Source organism: Eschrichtius robustus, chromosome 7 (assembly GCF_028021215.1).
Source record: "Eschrichtius robustus isolate mEscRob2 chromosome 7, mEscRob2.pri, whole genome shotgun sequence".
In the NCBI taxonomy this organism is placed as follows: domain Eukaryota; kingdom Metazoa; phylum Chordata; class Mammalia; order Artiodactyla; family Eschrichtiidae; genus Eschrichtius; species Eschrichtius robustus.
Window position 1 is genome coordinate 104,461,736 of NC_090830.1, and position 20,718 is coordinate 104,482,453.

General features: G+C 40.2%; 1 protein-coding gene across 5 annotated transcripts in view; it reads right to left on the reverse strand.

Moving 5' to 3' along the window:
• The window catches only part of CPEB3 (cytoplasmic polyadenylation element binding protein 3), a 178,579-nt gene that overhangs the window by 129,006 nt on the left and 28,855 nt on the right, over nt 1–20,718 (reverse strand). For 3 of the 5 annotated variants that reach the window (XM_068548971.1, XM_068548970.1, XM_068548972.1), the window contains exon 2: nt 19,468–20,489. In XM_068548971.1, the coding sequence (XP_068405072.1) occupies nt 19,468–20,478 (1,011 nt within the window). In that variant the 5' untranslated portion in view covers nt 20,479–20,489. Of the gene's footprint in view, nt 1–19,467; nt 20,621–20,718 lie in introns of those variants that run through there. The other 2 variants (XM_068548973.1, XM_068548968.1) reach the window with 1 other exon arrangement.

A 20,718-nucleotide genomic window follows, 5' to 3' on the forward strand; every position in this document is an offset into this window, starting at 1 on the left:
TATGGACAACTAATCTATGACAAAGGAGGGAAGGATATACAATGGAGAAAAGACAGTCTCTTCAATAAGTGGTGCTGGGAAAACTGGACAGCTACATGTAAAAGAATGAAATTAGAACATTTCCTAACACCATACACAAAAATAAACTCAAAATGGTTTCCAGACCTAAATGTAAGACCGGACACTATAAAACTCTTAGAGGAAAACATAGGAAGCACACTCTTTGACATAAATCACAGCAAGATTTTTTTTGACTCACCTCCTAGAGTAATGGAAATAAAAACAAAAATAAACAAATGGGACCTAGTGAAACTTAAAAGCTTTTGCAAAGCAAAGGAAACTACAAACAAGATGAAAAGACAACCCGCAGATTGGGAGAAAATATTTGCAAACGAATCAATGGACATAGGATTAATCTCCAAAATATATAAACAGCTCATGCAGCTCAATATTAAAAAGCAAACAACTCAATCCAAAAATGGGCAGAAGACCTTAATAGACATTTCTCCAAAGAAGACATACAGATGGCCAAGAAGCACATGAAAAGCTGCTCAACATCACTAATTATTAGAGAAATGCAAATCAAAACTACAATGAGGTATCACCTCACACCAGTTAGAATGGGCATTACCAGAAAATCTACAAACAACAAATACTGGAGAGGGTGTGGAGAAAAGGGAACCGTCTTGCACTGTTGGTGGGAATGTAAATTGATAGAGTCACTATGGAGAACAGTATGGAGGTTCCTTAAAAAACTAAAAATAGTATTACCATATGACCCAGCAATCCCACTACTGGGCATATACCCTGAGAAAACCATAATTCAAAAAGACACACGCACCTCAATGTTCACTGCAGCACTATTTACAATAGCCAGGTCATGGAAGCAACCTAAATGCCCATTGACAGACAAATGGATAATAAAGATGTGGTACATATACACAATGGAATATTACTTAGCCATAAAAAGGAACGAAATTGGGTCATTTGTAGAGATGTGGATGGACCTAGAGACTGTCATACAGAGTGAAGTAATTCAGAAAGAGAAAAACAAGTATCGTATATTAACACATATATGTGGAACCTAGAAAAATTGTACAGATGAACCAGTTTGCAGGGCAGAAATAGAGACACAGATGTAGAGAACAAACGTATGGACACCAAGGGGGGAAAGTGGTGGGAGGGTGGGTGGTGGTGGGATGAACTGGGAGATTTTGATTGACATATATACACTAATATGTATAAAATAGATAACTAATAAGAACCTGCCGTATAAAAAATAAATAAAATAAAATTCAAAATGTAAACATAAAAGCTCAAAGATAATATCTAGGAATATCTTTAGTGATAACAAATGAGAATGTATGTAAAATGCTTTTGTCAACTGTAAAGAAAGCATCACATAAAATTAATAGAAACAGTGTCAGTACAATATATGCAAGATTTAGCCATTTCTGGGCAATATTTTTTGTTGTTCAAAACACTCACTAGCTTTAGAAAATTTGATGAAACATTCTACCTACTGGAAGCAAAAGCTTAGCCTAGTAGACAGTCTGTCAAGCATATAAGAAAAACCTTACATTCTCCTTGTAAATTATATATTGTACCTCTCTCTATATATATGTTGCTTTAATGATGGCATGCTAACGGAAAACCATAGATTTATGCATAAAAGTGAGAAATGAAACAGAAACCACAAGTTATAAAACTATACTATGACTTGCAGTACAGATATACTGTGCCAAATCATGACATAAAGCACAAACTATTTAAGACAAAATTGTTTTAAACATCAGTACATTCAGATCCATTTGTTCTAAGATGAGACAATATATCTGCACTGTCCAATATGGTAGCCTCTACCCACATGTGGCTACAGAGCAATTGAAACGTTGCTAGAACAAATTGAGATGTGTTGTAGGTGTAAATACATCCTGGATTTTGAAGACACAATACGAAAAGAACAATGTAAAATACCTCATTATTAATTTTTATATTGATTACAGGTTGAAATATTTTGGATAGAGCAGATTAAAAACAATATATTATTAAAATTAAGTTCACCTGTTTCTTTTTACTTTTTAAATATGCCGCTAGAAAATTTTACATTATCCTTGCAGGATAAGAGAAATAGACTGTGCTTTGCAGTCTATTTCTATTGGTCAGCGCAGCTACAGACAAATAGATTTAATGGTAACTCAGCTTGAATTCCTGTGTTCCAAAGTTAAGATCACTGACTATTCCAGCAACTAGACTAGTTTACAAACTTAACCAATCCCTGCCCAAACTGTGCTAATTTCTGACCTAAAACCACCCTATGACTAACCTCAGCCTCCAAAATTTATTTATGTACTCTAACTTCCCCACTTTTAAGGCACTCCTGAGACTGTCAAGGTGGTGCTGGCTCAGCAAGTGCAGGAAACCCAGCTTTATATGATCAGCAGGTTTCCCTGGTGGTCTTTGTACAGGGCTTTGACAAAGTCAATGAATAAGAATTGTAAAATGCAATAAGTTGTATTGAGGAGGCATAACAGGAACGGTTAGAAAAAAGTAATTATATATAGGTTGTTCTGTCTAGTGATTTAAATTACCTAAATTAAAATCCACACTTGTAGCAATCTACCTTATTTTGGAAAAGTGAAAGAGCAAATCATATGGGCACTAAGGTTCCTGCTAAGGTTCCTGCTATGACAGAGTAGGAGTACGTAACATTAAATTAGACAACAGGAATATATCAACTTCACTGAGGTTTCTGAGTGTTACAAACAGGCTGAAAACATGATCTAAATTTTTAGACTTTATAGAATCCTTATTGTTTTTGTGATTTGTACCCAACTCCTGACCGAGTCTTCAGAGTAGAAATGGGTGGGATTTTAAGGGAGACACAAAACAAATGTAGCCATCTTTACTACTTTCCTTTCAGTCTCAGGACTCAGTAGAATACCATTTTAAAGCCCAGGAGCCAGGGTAAACCCCCTAGTCTAGAGTTGATTGTAATGTGGCAAGTTAGCTGAAGTCCACCAAGTTTTTCCCGTACAGAGTGAATTATACCCTGCCGTTTTGATTCCGTTCAATGGCGACATTTAAACTCCAGAATTACAGCCACCTAAATAGGCCATATTTATGAAAAGCTAAATACATCCTCAAATCACTAAACAGAAAACCATACATAAGACTCAATTTTCAACTTTTCACCATTGTACACATATTAATCTCAAGTAATACACACTTTCGCTTACCCCAAAATAGTCACCCATCCCACCTAAGTTTATTTTAACCATTTTCTTTCAACTTTGTTAGTGTTCTCCACATCAGTAAGTTAAAAGATTTTCTTAATAAACAAAGACATCAGATACACTATGACAACCTAACTACAGAACATCAGAATAAAAATCTTAACTTGAGAATCATGCATTTATGACAAAAACACATTTACTTGATTTATCAGTATGATGAAGCACAATCAATTTTGCAACTTTGGCAGCTTTACTTTGATTTTCAGCAAGTTTCTTAAGTATTTCTCCACCCTTGATGAATACTCAATCAAGTCCATATTAACAAAATTAAGAATGATTAACAATGACCACTGACAAAACAGTATTCCAAAATCAAAGAGAAATTTTGACTTTTAGATCATTAATACCACTTCACAATTAAATGGTCTATTCAAGATGTCTCTACAGGGTGCATGTATACATGTGTGCATACATATGTAAAAGGGAGAGATGTGTTTTAATACAAAGAATTACAAGCAGAGACCCTGTTCTGTCGCCTGTCTTCAAATATACTACCCAGAGTGAGCCAATATAAATCGCTGAACAGCTAAGACACCCCTTTTGTGAATTCTGTGGAGGAAGAGCAACAGAAGTCTTACAGGGAACATTATTAGCATAAAAAGACACTCGTGTTCACTGCCAGGGCCTGACCTTACATCAATTCTACATCCTCACTTTTAATTGCATGCCTGCTGCGCATCTTTACTTGAATAGCCCTTCAGCAGCATAACACTCAACCTATTGTGGGCACAGGGATTCAAGAAGTCAAAATATCCCTATCAGTAGTTTAAGAATGAAAATAGGCAACAGCAGTTTTGAATTCTTGAGCTTCAAATGATAAAATTCAGAGAGAAGGCAGAAAAATTCTGTAAGTGCCGAAGTGAGAAAGGGGAAAGATCATCCTCTTCTCCTCTCCCTCAATCCTTTTAATGGATGGGGACCTCCATGGAGAATGTTGTGGGAAACACTGTCACCACATTTTAGCTGGGGCAAAGCCAGGTAGGGAAAGAGAAAGATGGAGGGGAAAAAAAAAAAAAAAAAAAAATATATATATATATATATGTATATACATATATGTAGCCTTAAGTTGATACTGTTTTAAGCATAACAGCTCAGAACAATCTTGTGCTCCTTCACATCCTCTACTCACTCCATCAGCACTCGCGACATATTCTCCTTTGTAAGGTTTCTCACAGGTATACCTCCCTAGATTTGTGCTAAACCCAAGATTACTATCATGCCTTCTCACCAGTCTCCTTGCCCCCAGGCTGCACTGTGGCAGGCACACACACTTCTCCAATCCACCTGCCTTGTCTTTCTAAACATATATTTTTATTGTGTCACTGCTCTGATCTTAGTTCTTCAGGGCTCCCCACTGTCTGCAGAAGAACCCACATTCCTAAGCCAGACATTCAAGACTGTCACTATCATGATAAGTATCATCAGTATTAGTCTAATTCTCAGCTCCATTTTGCATCCTTGTTACCTTTATCTCACCTACTTCTACTCTAAGTTCTCTTACAGTGTAGAATGTACAAAGACATGTTAAATGCTTTTTAAAACCAAGTGGAATCTAGTAAATAAAATATTTATTTATTTGTTTGTTTGTTTATTTTTAATCCTAAGGAACAACCAATCCATCCTCATCTCCCAGTAAGATGAAAAATCCCCAGCTCTAGTCAGGAAAGTCTGCTCGATAACCCCAATTATGGTTCATTTTTCTTTCCTTATTTTGGATTCCCATTCTAGCCAATCAAATTCTATCCATCCTTCAAAATGGAACTATGGGACACTATCACTTTTTAAATTTTTTAATTTTAATTTTATTTTTTTCTTTTTTGGCCGCGTCGCACAGCTTGCAGGATTTTAGTTCCCAGATCAGGGTCTGAACCCGCACCCTCGGCAGTGAAAGTGCAGAGTCTCAGCCACTGGACCACAGGGAACTACCTATCATTTTTTTCAAAAAAGCATTCTAGGACAAATTATTCTTGACCCTACTTGGCCACTCATGGCAAATAACACATCACACAATCTGGTCCTTGCTTTCTTATTATGCTCCGTTGCATGTATGTTAGTTTCTAAAGACAGGATTCAGATATTTCACAATACCTAACACCAGTCCAAGAACATAGTATGTACTTTGTAAATACTGAATTCGAACTCCAGTTAACAGCACTGCCACATATACATGAATTTCTAGATTTATAATAAAGAGAAAACACATAAAAGAGTATATAAGAATTTTTCACAGTATAGATAGTTTCTACAGCTTTTTCTATAAAACACAGATCTACAGAACATATCTTTCCTACATAGGTTGTCTTTTTACAATTCTGACTATTGTGCGAAGTCATTAGACTAAATCAATAATACACACAATGCAAATTACGCTAAATACACAGTCTATCTTTCTTTGATGGTTTAGAACAAACGAAGTATCTTAGAGGCATCATGAATATTATGATCATGCCACAGGAGATTGAAAGATTGGGTTTTGAACTTGCTTCTGACATTCCCTAGAAGAAACTTTTTTAATATAAATCCCTGATGTCAGCTTACTTGCCTATGGCTTGCTTACATAAAACTGGAATATAAAATGGGCAATTGCTTAACTTCCTGGATAGGATAAAGTGGCTGCCTTTTTGAATATTTAATTATTGTAACAAAAGCTGAAGCATCCTTTTACGTTGCTTTGTCCTCTTCGTGGAAATCTTCTTCACTGTCTTTCAATGTCCTTTGATGTCTCAGTATTCAATACATTCTCTATTATTTATGTCGCTCTAACAGAATGCGTCACTTCAACTCCCTTGTCTACTTCAGCCCTCCATTATATCCCTCAAGTGTGAAGGAATATATTCACTATCAAGAGATTTTTCTCCATTTCCTTCTCACTCCAGGTCTTATATTTTTGACAGTAAACAATAATTTCCTTTAAGTCTCCTTCTATGTTTCACATTTAACAGAATCTAGCCCTAAATTAGAATTAGAATATCAAATATCCCACTGTATTTTAAAATGAAAATCTTCTGTTATACCTGGATGATTCACCAACTTTAAAACAGCTGTTTGGGAATAATATTTCATATGCTAGATCACACCAAAGATGATAGGTCAAACGGAGTCATCAACCCCGGCAAATAAGTAGGAAGTAGGCAGTAAGCTCTAAAACCGTTAACCGAATAACTTTGTTACCTTCAGATGAGCTCATGTCTTTGGAATATTGAGGAATTCAAGGTCAAAATGATAAAATCAATCTCCCCACCCAATCCCAAATCTTCTAAAATACTAAACTTATAATGCCTTTGAAAGTAGAGTTTAAAATTTTCCATTCACCAAGTTTTACTTTGCAACATCCTGAAACATTAGCACAATTAGTCTGCCTTTATTCTGCTTAAAATCAACACAAAGTTTAATTTGACAAACATTGCAAAATAATGTTTCATCAGCATTGTAAAATGATTCAAAGTATTTATTGATAGACTGTGTTTTTGCAGCTTAAGAGCCAACTATTTTAAAGCTTCCCCCCCCCACCCCCCCCCAAGATACCTTCTGACCTTTGAATGAGCACGATGGCAATAAGGTGCCTGGTAAAGCTTCAACTTAAACTGTCATCTTAAAAAAAACCCAGCCAACTCCCTCCCCAAATGAGCAAACTAACAAAACAGTCTTTCTGTTTTAATTGAGGCATATACAGAATATGATGCTGCAAAAGAGTTCAGAACTGGCAAAAGTTTGGTCAATTTTTCTTACCAGGCCTTGATGTCATAACTTCTTAAAGACACTGTATTCCAAAATGCTCTATTGTTAAAATGGCTCTTTACCAATAAAAACTAAGTAATAGATGATAGCTAGATTTCCACACTGGCCTAGAAGTAGTTAATTGGTTACAAAGCTAAACAAAAAACCCCTAAATCATATAGGCAACATTGTTTCTATGTGAAAAACTTAAGATCTGTTTCACTTCCCTTGGTGCCTTGCGGGTCTATCATTGAGATCTAGAACAACTGCTCCTCTACCCCCCAAACCCCCAATTTCTACCCTCTCCCCCAGTTCTACCCTCTACTCTCTTCATTAGGTTACAATAGTAGGAAAAGCAACAACAAAGACATGGATGGGAGAGTGGACATGTTCCTCTTGAGCAAAGGAGGTCACTTATATATTTGCAATTTCTGAAAGTCAATATTTCTAACTGTACCTCCTATACCAGAAATGGAATTAACATCCCTCTCTTGAATCAAAACTTCCTAGTCCATTTATTCATTAAAATACATAAGCATCTACTATAGTTGAAGCTTTGATTAATTTACTTTCCAGATTAACCCATGAGTTCCAGCTTCCCAATAAAAAAAAATGCCCATAGTACATTCAACACTTGTGACCGATAAGCCTATAAATTTCTGTCCTGCCAGATTAGTTACGAGTCAACCTAGAAGTGATGGGTTTGTCCCCTAATCTTTGTAATGCTAGTGTTATTATAAGTATGTGATTTAATATATGCAAGCCAGTGAAATGAATGCCAAAAAATTACGATGAAAAGTTAATCTGAGGACTTCCCTGGTGGCTAAGAATCCTCCTGCCAATGCAGGGGACACGGGTTCGAGCCCTGGTCCGGGAAGATCCCACACGCCGCGGAGCAACTAAGCCCATGTGCTACAACTACTCAGCCTGCGCTCTAGAGCCCACGAGCCACAACTACTGAGCCCACCTGCCACAACTACTGAAGCCCGTGAGCCTAGAGCCTGTGCTCCGCAACAAGAGAAGCCACCGCAGTGAGAAGCCCGCGCGCCACAACTAGAGAAGGCCCACTCGCAACAACGAAACCCGACGCAGCCAAAAAAAAAAAAAAAAAAAAAAAAGGTAATTTGAATGCTCTAGAAAAAGCTAGATGAAAGAGGAGTTGGGTCCCTTCTACTTGTTTTCATTTTATTTATTTATTACGTATTTATTTACTTTTTGGCCGTGCCACGTGGCACGCGAGATCTTAGCTCCCCCACCAGGGATTGAACCTGTGCCTCCTGCGTTGGTAGCACAGAGTCTTAACCACTGGACTGCCAAGGAAGTCCCTGGGTCCCTTCTCTTCAGAAAGCTGTGAAATTAAAGTTAGGCAAAATTCTTGTGAGTTGTGAAGAGGGAGAAAGACAAATTTTATGAGATGCCTAAGTTTTAAAAATCTTTTAAAGATTTACTGGGTGCCATGTGGCAGCATCTGTAATTCTTAACCACTTTCAAGTCATGGATTCCTCAGGAAATCTAATGAATGTTACAGCCCACTTCTCTCCCTAGAAATACAAATGAATAAACACACCATTCTGGTGGAGATTATACCCTGTCCCCATCTCTCCTTCATGCTCCATGAAAGCTCATCTCCCTGTGGCTCTACGGATCTTAAGCTTCAAAACGTTTTATCATGTTCACACCCATTAAAAAACTAAGCATTTTATTAGTACAGCAGAACTAAATTCCATAAGGTCTCATCTCAACTCTGCTAAGACCTTATTAGCGATATTTCAGACCTTCTAGTAACATACAACTGACCTCTCAAGTGAGTTTATTCAACTTAAACAATAAAGGACGCCAGGTCTCACGTCTCTTAATTCCTGTGATCCTCCCATATGATTGACTGGTTAGCAATTCCTTATAGTTCTCTGCAATGCCTAGCTGTAACCCATAAACAAGATGACTAATGAGCGGACACATACTCTAATTCTCAGGGTACAATAAAGAAGATTTTTTTAATAAATAAGGCTAGAATCAGAAAAAGCTCTTGACTTAGAATGGTAGTTATTTCTTCTCTCAGATTTAGTGTTTTAATAAGTAGTCCACAAAGTAATCTATCTTAATAAGGTTTTCCTTCCCACGCATTAAGAGTCATATAAAAGCACGGGTGGATAAGAGATGTCAAATCACTCGCTCAAATATTCCCAACACATAGCTTTCTCTTCTGAAGTTCCCCCAGTCTAAACCCACCTGGGCTTATGAGTCATGAAAATTCTAATCTGCCACTATTAAGCCTTTTCACTTCTAAATCATTTTTCCCAGCTGCCTAAACCAAAACTTGAACAGTCATTCTAAACTCCTCCTTCTCCTTTATTAGACCCACATCCAAGCAATCACTAGTCCTCCAGTTGGTCTCCTAATTCATTTCTCAAGTCTGTCCCTTCCTCTCAATCAATTTAGGTCCTTACGTGTTAACTGGTTTCCCTGTCTGTGTTTGGCTCCTGACAATCCATATCCCAGAATAATCTTTCCGAAACAAAGATGTGATCACTTCATTCACCAAATTAAAGCCTTACAATGGCTCTCAGCTTAAAAATCCTTCAATGTGGGCTTCCCTGGTGGCGCAGTGGTTAAGAATCTGCCTGCCAATGCAGGGGACATGGGTTCGAGCTCTGGTCCAGGAAGATCCCACATGCCACAGAGCGACTAAGCCCGTGCACTACAACTACTGAGCCTGTGCTCTACAGCCCGCGAGCCACAACTACTGAGCCTGCGTGCCACAACTACCGAGCCCACGTGCCACAACTACTGAAGCCCGCACGCCTAGAGCCCATGCTCCGCAACAAGAGAAGCCGCTGCAGTGAGAGGCCCGCGCACCGCAACGAAGAGCAGCCCCCGCTCACCACAACTAGAGAAAGCCCGCACGCAGCAACAAAGACCCAACGCAGCCAAAAATAAATTCATAAATTAATTTTTAAAAAAATCCTTCAGTGTCCCTACTGGACAAAGTTGAAGACACAGAAATGCTGGAATGTCCTTTGTGATGTGGCCCCTACCTACATCCCCAGTCTCATCTCTCACTTGCCTCACCCCTATGCTGAATCTTCTGCTCCCTCAACACACCATGCTGTTTTTTACCTGTGTCCCTGTTTTTCCCTCTGCTTATAATAAATATTTGCTGCAACCTCTAACCCCCATGCCCTGGTCTGTCTATGGATCCCTACCCATTCACTTCTAAATAGAGATTTAAAATGCCCAATGATGTTCATGACAGCATTATGTTTAACAGTTAAAAACTGAAAAGCTAAATCCTCCAAATACAGAAATAATTTGTTAAATTACAGTGGATTCCTGTGATGGACTATTATGCAATAATAAAAAATGTTTAAAAATTAGTGATATGAAAAGCTAAAAAATATGGCGATAAATTTGTTTACACAGAATCATCTCAACCATATAAAGGACACTATACATATACATTAAAAAAAAGAGAGAATTGGCAGAAAATGCACCAACACATTAAGAGTACTTATCACTGGGTAACAGAATTACGGGCAATTTTTTTCCCCTCAAGTTTCAGACAGTGAATATGCATTACTTTCAAAATCAGAAAAACTTCGAAAGTATTTTAAATTACAAAAGACTTTCCTGGAGACTTCCCAACCCTCCCTCTCCCCACACACAAATTTAATTATTCCTTCCTCTGCAAGTACACATTCTCTTTGTTGTGCATATCACACACAAGTATAAAACTTATCATCCTGTATTTTAATTTATGTTTCTCAGGGAGCTGTCTGAGGACCAGATATGGTTCAGTTTTAATCCCTAGTGCCTGACCTCTGGTAGCAGCCAGGTAAATGTTTATAAAATGAAATTGCTCTTACATTGCTAGCTACATGTAAATGACCAATAAGTGTCTTATCAATCATTTGTAAATGTAAATCATTAACACATTCAACAAACATTTCCCATGTGCCTAAAATATCCCAGATACTGTCACAACCCCTGAAAACACTACAGTGAAAAAGGTCCTTGCCCTTGTGGAACTTACATTCTAGTGTGGAGAAACAAACAAACAAACAAACAAACCCAGCTCACTTCAGACAGTAACAAGTGCTATAAAGACAATGTGGGATGAGGGGAATCAGGGGAGATCTGGGGGAAGAGTGCAACATCAAAGACACACTGAAAGATGATAAGTGATAAGAGGCAAGCGGGTATAATAAAATGAGAGAACTGGACATCGAGTCTAAAGACCTACATTTCCATTCCTCCTCTGTCACCTTACTAGTCAGGTGATATTCTCTGAGTCTCAAGTAGGATGATAATTCTTAATTCACAAGAATGTGTAAGGATTAAGTAAGATAATTTATGTGCAAAGGGTGAGGCCAGTGCTTGACATGCAGAGTCCCATGTATTTGTTAGCTGAATCTATTTGGAGAAGACATCAAAAATAATACAACACCCAAAAGCTGGAGTACATGGATTATGACTGCGAATGATGATGCCAAAAGATACTTAATGTAAATCCTATCCCTTTGATCAGGGAATCCTGTAATAGATATGTGCTTAACAAAAATACCGCTTACGCTATCCTTCTTAACTGTTTATCTGAACTCAGGATTCTACTATTGATTACAACCACTTTAAACAACAATATGGCAAAGAGTTGACTAGCTTACCCATAAAATCAAATGCAAGCACATAAAAAAAAAAAGATTCATGCTCCAAAAACTGTCTCTCAGCCTTTCGCCACAATCTTTATTCATAAACCTCACTGGTCTTCACTATTTTTAATCCCCTGCGTATCTAGTTTATATTTCTCTAGTCCAAAAGAGGAAAGGAAATTTTCCACGGCAGATTGCAAAAGAGAGGTGCTTCTGGGCACATTCACTTCTTGTCCTTTTTAATTGCTGCCTATCTGAAACCTAAGAACTGGGTCTCCTGGACTTTGAGTAGGGGGTTAGAGTGTCAGATCACTAAAATGTTTCCTCTGAAGTATTTAAATCCCTAGCTAGTCCCCAAACTCTACCATATATTTAAGATAGAAAGTCTTTTGCCCTTTACATCTCTGCTTTCCAATCTCACAATCTTCAAACGAATGACTAGCTGAATGGGCCTACTATAACCTAGTCTTTGTCAACCTCTTAGACCAAAGAATTGTCACCTTAATATTTCTAAGTGTTATTGTCAGAATTATTCTGACCCTCATTCTGATCACTTCCAGTATTAATAACTTGATTTGGGAAGACAGGAATAAAATAGGCCACCATGACAGGGTAAGTTAACTCCACAAGAATGAGATGATTAACAGTGAAGAGGTAAAGAAAAATTTAACTCATAGGATACAAGTTAATGTTCCCATCTATTGCTTGCCAAAATCTCTAATGTCAAAGCAAGAACCCTGCTTACTTCTTAGCATACCAAAGTACAAACAGAGTCACAGCCTAGAAACTAGGGATGTCCATAAAGTCTGAAAAGCCAGATATTTTCTGTTTTTACAAATTGAAGATGTCCTTTATAACATTCTGTACATTCACCTATGTTTCCATATTCTGTGAACATCTTGTAAAGCAATGCTATAGTGGAGAATCTGTCTTGAAAATGTTAAATATACTGTATTGTAGAAAGGACAAAACTATAGCAACTTGTATTTAAATGTTTAGTCATTCATGTAATGAGCACCTACTAAGTGTCAAGTGCTCATGAACTTCTAGACACTGGTTCAGTCAGTAGCACTGGCCATTTAATTCGTTGCACTGAATTACTAAAGATAGGTAGTTACATTTTTTCTCTTGAATTTGATCTTGCCTTTGAAATAAGTTTGAACACTTGAAGAATGAAGATATTTGGCTGTACAACAGTCTTAACCACACAATATCAGTACACAAAGTTTCCTTCCCTCTGTGTACATTTATTCTATGATCACTTCAAATGATATAAAGGCTGTTTGGCACCCATTTCTGTTCCTCTCCTCTGAAGACCGCCAACAAGGATTCATATCATATAGTCATTATTTTTGAGAATTATATAATAGTGCTTCTGGGGAAAGAAAAGCAGTGTTGATTCTAAGATGCTAACTTATTGTATTATTTTAATTCACTAGTACTTTTCCACATCAAGTTAAGTCAAATATTACAGTGTTTTCACATTAAGTTTACATGCCTAACACCTGTAATGAACACTGAAGGATATGAAAACTAAATGTAAAAGAACTGAAGCATAACAGAACCCCCAGAGAACAAGCCATGTACAAGGTATAAGGACCAGTTGTGGAAAATTCCTTGTAAGGCTGGCTACTACTGCAAGCACAGCAATCTCCCCAGGAAGGCACCTTTGAAGCTGTGGCTATATTATATTCCTCAACTCTCAAGATCCAAACTTGGGCCTCTATACTGAATTCTATCTCTGACAACCATGCTGGCCTCTACAGAGAGTCAGGCATGGTCTTCAGGGAAGTGGTGATAAGGAACTTCAAATCAGAGCCTTTGGAGCTCCAGAACTACCAAAATCTCACATTTGCATTGGTGAGTCAGCCATGGCAGAAGCAGGTATTTACAAATATACACCATCCTTGTGACTAACTCTAAACTCCCTAACTTTCAGAGCACTATGACTGGCTTTCTAGGACAGGCAGTCACCATAACATACAAAGAGCCTTTCATTGCTCTTCCATCCCTGCTGGACACATCTTTCTAGGCCTTCTCCACTTCCAGATGTCATCAACTAGCATTTAATCCTAGACTACTAGCTATCAACAAATATTTCCTCTATTAAACTCGAACTGTCTCTAATTACTGGTGGTTAGGCAGGCATTTAAGGTTCATAACAGTATCTAATTTTTTGAACATTTTGTATACATTCTCAAAGCAAACCCAGAAGATAGGCTCTCTCTCTCTCCATTTTTGCAGACTTCTTGGAAGAAGAAACATGGAATAAGTGACTTGACTCCAATCACCAGTGACAGAGCTGAGGCTTCAACCAGTGTCTTCCTCGTTCCAGGCTTCATGGGCTGTCCACTACTCTATACTCCCCTCCATTCCTTTCCTTAGTAAAATCCACATGGCTGCATCAGATTTTTCATATTGTAGTAACGAAGCCATAATCTTTTGACACTTGCAGATCAAAACACTCCAAAAACCACCTGAGCAATGACACCTTCCAAATGGACGAGCATCACACCTTGCGCAGCCCTTGAAAGATAGCAAAACAGGCCAACCAGTGGAGAAAGCTATTTAAGCAGAAATTTGTGTCTTAGAGGATATCTAAACGCATTACATTTCTGAGAGCATATTTTTATATCAACTTGCTGCAAGGTCATGAAGAGTTTAAAGCTAAGTACTTTTCAACATGCAATTTTAAAGTAAACAGTTTATATTAGATAAATGTTTTCAGTAGCATAGAAAACTTTCTAATATTTCCTAACCAATATCTCTTTTAAATAGAATATAGATAATGTGGCTTTGCTGGCATACATATTAACCACGCTACAATAAGTTCTGAAACAGTTTGTAGAGTTGGGTGGACTTTAAGTGGTTTTTGCATTGGAGCAGTAGTTAAGAAACCAACTACAGAAGAGTCTCTAGTTTTAAATCTAGGTCATAGTATCCTTATTCAGAATCAAGCATAAACTAGACAATTTATATTACTTCCTGAAAAGATGGTTCCAAAAGAAGGAGCCTAGGCTGGTTGAAAACACTAATGTTTCTTCAGAATTTATTATGAATAGGCATATTTATTTTTCAAAATAATTTATATTCCCATGAATTCATGTAAGGAATTTCTTTCTCTGGTATAGATAACCCACCAGCACAATCAGCACTAAACTACATTTAAGCAGACTTATGCCAGAAAATATAAAATCTATACAGTGGCCTTCAATTTGGGGTAGGAAAAGAGAGGCGGGATAAAGGCAGAAATGCAGAGAGAAAGCAGAACATAATTTGAATTTTTTTCCAAAAATACAAATTCAAAAATACATAGCTAAGTAAATAAATAAATAGGGGAAAATACTGACTACTGTTGAATCTAGTATATGTATGGGCACTATATTTTTCTTCCTCTGTTCCTCTCAATAAAATATATTTTAACAATACAATCTCCAGGGTATATCATAAGGTCAAGTACAGATGCCGCCCAGTCTCCTGCTTCTACACTGCACTGGTTAACTGATGTCCACTGGCTCTGGAGGCAGATCTCCTGGGTTCAAATCCCAACTCTGCCAGTTACTGGCTGTGTGATGATGAGGAAATAATGTAAATGCACTAACCCTCAATTTCTTTGTCAGGATAATGAGGGTAGTAATAGTCCTCTACCTTAAAGGAGTTCCAATAAGAAACTACATATAAAGTGCTTAGCAAAGGGCCCGGGTCATAGGTAAATGGTGGATTATCACGTTACGGTAACCAGGGGGTACCTTCAGACAGAAAAAAAAAAGACTAAATAACATTACATAGAAGTTTGGGGTTTTTCAGATTGCATGGGATGAAAAAGCAGTAATCCATACTAAGATAAGATCACGCAGAGCCTCTGGCCACCATTATAATAACAATAATCATAACTCAACATTTATATGGTACTTTACTATGGGCCAAGTACTGTGCTAAGCACTTTACATGCAGTTTCTTATCTGAACTCCTATGAAGCGAGTAATTATTATTATTCCCATTTTACAGATGACAAAATTGAGGGTCAACATATATACATAATTTGTGCAAGATTACAAACCCAGGAACTGGCAGCGTTGAGATGTGAACCTAGGCAATCTGCCTCCAAAGTCTGCTTCTGATAGAAACTACCCACCTGAACTTGAGCAGGTCATTACACATATTTGGACTTTGATTTCCTCTTCTGGAAAATGAGCAGAGTAGTGGAATAGGCGCTCTCAAAAGTCCCTTCTAAATTTCTCTGGACAACAACACTATTTAAACCGAAATTCACTACATATAGAAAATACCTCTGTTCTAGTCCTTTTACAAACCTAGGCTTCTCTGTCTTATATAAACAGAGAATGAAGCATATGTATAATACCCCAGGTGGGGTACCTCACTGCTTTTTTAAATTTTTTTTTTTAATATAAATTTATTTATTTTTGGCTGCGTTGGGTCTCCGTTGCTGCGCGCAGGCTTTCTCTAGTTGCGGCGAGCGGGGGCTACTCTTCGTTGCAGTGCGCAGGCTCCTCATTGCGGTGGCTTCTGTTGTTGCGGAGCACGGCCTCTAGGCGCACAGGCTTCAGTAGTTGTGGGGCACGGGCTCAGCAGTTGTGGCTCGCGGGCTCTAGAGCGCAGGCTCAGTAGTTGTGGCGCACGGGCTTAGCTGCTCCGTGGCATGTGGGATCTTCCCAGACCAGGGCTCGAACCCGTGTCCCCTGCACTGGCAGGCGGATTCTTAACCACTGCGCCACCAGGGAAGCCCCCTCACTGCTTTTGATCTCTGTTGGTGGATGGTACATCACTAAGAGCCAGATAGAGAACCTCATGAGATAGTTCCATAAGTAAGTCCCTTTGAATGGAGCCCAAAGAGAACCTGACATAAATGAAGTCTACCTGACAGCACTAGTGCTACAAGGAAGTTAAGGACACACATCAACAAAACTAGCCAAAGTGCTATTACCTAAGTTATGCCATTCTTTCTCTCAGGACCTCAGTTTCCTTATTTATAGAAATGAGGTGGCTTTTAGATACAAGCAATCCCTAAGGAAGCAGCCACCCCAACCCAGAGAAACCAATCAACTTTGTTAGAATTAAGGGAAGGGCATAAGAAAGCACATGCAGTTTGAAAAATCACATTCAAATACAGTTATTGCTTTCACAATATAAACCACATAAGTAAAGCTCCAAAAATTCTATTGTGTGGGTTGGCAAAAGAGAGTGAAGCAGCACTGCTGGGAGTGGGTAATGGATTTTTTTTTTAATATTATGATACATTAGAGTAGATCACTGTTGAAAGCCCCTTTTAGCTCAAAAAGTCTGAAATAAAAAAATTAAGTTGGTATTCTATGAAATACAGTCCTAGATTTAAAGAAAAAAATCTTATTTGTCAAAATAATTTTTTAAAAAGTCATTAGGAGCTACTTAAGTTATTTTCTCTTCTGTAGAAAAATGATTTAAATAAATATATAAACATGTAAAATTCTGTACACAAGACTCAAGGTGTTTTTGTTTTTTAAACTTAATATGCTTATCAACACAAACCAAGTCTGATAATTTTCCAAGCCAAAACACAGCCAGGTTGCTCCTACTCTGGTTCTAATATTGCTTCAAAACCCTGAAGCTCCATTTTAAGTAAGAAAAAGAAATGAGACAAAGTCCATGTAATTCTTCCTGAGGTCAAATTTATAAAGCTCAATTTTCAATCAAATCTCTCCTCCTACAAATCTTTTGGCCATCTTTCCCTACTCAATAGCACTACCAGGGATGAAAAAACAAGAATCCAAACTCAATCCAGTCCATATGGCTCTCATTAGCATGGCTGGTAAATGGTTTGCTGAGAAACAACTGGCAATCCCCACATTACTTGTCAGTATCAGTTTGGGGGAAATTTTATGGATTTAATCTCTCCCCAGTTCCCTTTTCTGGAGATAATCAAAAGCTAGTTGTATTCAGATTCTACTCTTAGAAAAAGATAATTGATGTCTACACTATCAGCTTCCAGGCCCAAAACCTCCCTGTTAGATTTTAGGTTATCCTCTAAGACTGGATTTGGGTAGAGATCATCAGAATAATAAGAGGGGCTATTAGAAAAAGAGGGGCTCTCCTACCAAATGCAGCCTCCCTGTCCAGCCCCCCGCCACACACACACACACACACACACACAAAGAAATTCCAGAAAGCAGATTCCTCCTTTTCTCTAGGGATCTAATCCCAGCGTGCAGTCTCTTCATTTTATTAAAACAAACTTTAGAATAATGGGGAGAAATATACCTTAATATTAAACTTTTCCATTCCTGAAGGGCCCCTGTAAAAATGTGTTAAGATTGTCTCATTAAAAACTCTCATACACATAATTTATGAGTTTCAGGGACCCCCTTGAACTGCTGAGGTTAAAAATCCTTGCTCTAGTTTAGAGAATCATGCGCTTCTTAATAACCCTATCTCCTCCTTCATGGATGGGAGCCATGCCAAACATCACATCTGAAATGTAAAGAGCAATAAAATGAAGCCTCCAATTGCACCTGCTGCTTTAAACTAACTGTCAAATGTCGGTTCTGCCATTTTTCAGCAATGCTCAAAGGATTTCTGTTTCATTTCCTTGGATCCAAAGATCCAAACTGGGTCTTATCCAAGGCCCTCCTCTCTCCTTCCTTCTTTTCTTTTTTAACTGAGCCTGGAAGCGTATGGCCAAATCAATTTGTAAGTGAAGGGTGAATGTTTACCTGAGAACAAAGCCCTCCAGTGAACACTCCCCCTCACCACCCCTTTCCAACTCAAGATGTCCAGGACACTGCCAACCGACGTGGCCATACACTGGATCAGAAAGCGAGAACAGAATAAGGACACTCCATTCAACCTTTTTGTCTGGGGTACTTCCTGGGTTTTTCATTGGCATTTAACACCAAGACACAAGGCTCATTTTTCATTAAAGTTGCAAGACTTTCACTTTGCCCAGTTTCAGATGGTGTAATTGATCTGCATTGTCTTCTTAAATAACCCAACTGAAGGACACTGCAGCTTTAAATATTTCAGCGCTAGCTAGCAAATAGTCTCCATTGCAATATGGCTCTGAAGGTCGCGTCCTATTGTCTCTTTCCTCTGGAAAAAACAATTTCTTAAGTCCTTCTTCTAGGTAACGTAGGAAGGGTTACCCCCCTAGAATTCCCACTCTTCCATCCTGGTCCCTGATAGAGTTCCAGTGTTTATTGGAATCTCACACTCATAATTTTCCCGGCAGGGGCAATATGCTGATTGCTATTAATGATGCCAGCACCTTCGCGAGACATAAACACATGTGTTCACATTAGTTTAATTGAGCGTATGCAACTGTCTGAAATAGCAACACTCAAGGGCTGTTAACCCCTTTAAGAGGGGGGCCAGAGTGGTTTGGGAGTGGACGGCTTTCAGGAGGCACCCTGAGCCCGGGATTGCATAACGTGAAATGTGTAGCTACTTAAAACGACAGGAATCCCAGCCTACTCATCCTGGGACTATGGCGGCACCCTGCCATACACTTGCAGCTTTTCTTGTCGAAGAAGGTCAAAAGAAGAGGCACAAGCACAATGAACTAAAAAATAAGCTAAAAGAAAAAGGCTCTTTTCTATCTTGTCAGGGTGCATATATACGATTCCGCCAGCAGTCACAGTGTTCCCCCACCCTTGTCCCCGGTCGTGGAACAGCCCCAGTGAACTGAAGGCTTTGGAAAACGGCAGGGCATCGCTGCCTTTTTTAAGGAACAAAAATCAACGGCCTATTAAATGGCAGGGAAGACAAGGCAAAGGGAGCAGAGAAGGAAGGCGTGTGCAGGTGCACTGGAGCATTACCTGAAATGGCAACAGATTGTTACCATTGTCCGTCCGGAAAGCGTTATCCTCCATCCAGGACTTGGAGGTGAGCGGGGCCGCGCGGGGGAACTTGGGCGGCGCGATCACGTTGCTGGAGAAGGGCTTTTTGAGCGGCGAGATGGGGTTGAGCGGTGAAGGCACCCCGACGCCCACGCCCACGCCCACGCCGACAGCCCGGCGAGGGTCCCGGCCCGCCTGCAGGCCGCCCCACGGGTTGGACGGCGCGCTCCAGGCCGCGTTCACGCTCTGGTGCGTGTTCCAGCTGGACGACGCGGACGAGGCGGCGGCCGCGGCGGCCGCGGCGGCCGCGGCGGCCGAGGACGAGGACGGCTTGCTAGTCATGATGGGCTGGTGACCGTACGCCGCGGCGGCGCCCCTCTGCGCATAGGGTGCCTGGCTGGGGCTGGCGGGCGACCGGCGCTGCTGCGAGGGCTGCGCCTGCGGGGGCTGCGCGGGCTGCGCGGGCTGCGGTGCGGGCGGCGGCGGCTGCTGGTGGTGCTGGGTCTGCGCCAGGCTCATCTGCGGGGAGAAGGTGCCTCCGAAGACCGGGTTGACGTGGTGAGGGAAGTTCTGGAAGAGCATGGTCCCGTTGACTGGCGTGATCCCCTGGAAGAAGCTGTCCTCTACCGCGTTCGTGGTGCCCGTGGACCAGGTGCTGCCGAAGGACGGCGACAGCGACGCGCCCGGCGCCGCGGGCTCCTGCGGCGGCGGCGGCGGCGGCGGCTGCTGAGGGGGCTGGTGGAAACCCAAGCCCGGCAGGAGCGGCGATTCCATCTGCATCTTGTCGGGGCCGTTGGGCGCCGGCGGGGCCGCGGCGGGGCTGAGGGCCGGCACTGCGCTGCTGTCCTCCGGCTTGGGGGTCTCTGAGGACAGGGGCGTGGACGGGGCTTCGGCTGTGCCGGACTCGGGCTGGGGCTGCTGCTGCTGCTGCCGCTGCTGCTGGGGCTGGGGCTGGGTTTTGCTTTTGTCCATCAGTAAATCATCCTGCATGGTTTGCGCAGCTGAAACGGGAAAAAAGAGAGACGCGTTATTGTCAATGTGTTCGTTAATGCCCCTTGCTGAAGCGGGCGGGTGTTTTACTTGAGAAAATCCAGTGCCACCGCTATTAGCCAATTGCAATGCAAATCCATAATCTCCCATTTAGAAGAACAGGTCGGGCTGGGGGAGCGGGGGGAGGAGGGTGCGGGGTGGGGGAGCTCATGCAAGGTCTCTAAAAATACTGTGAGAGCG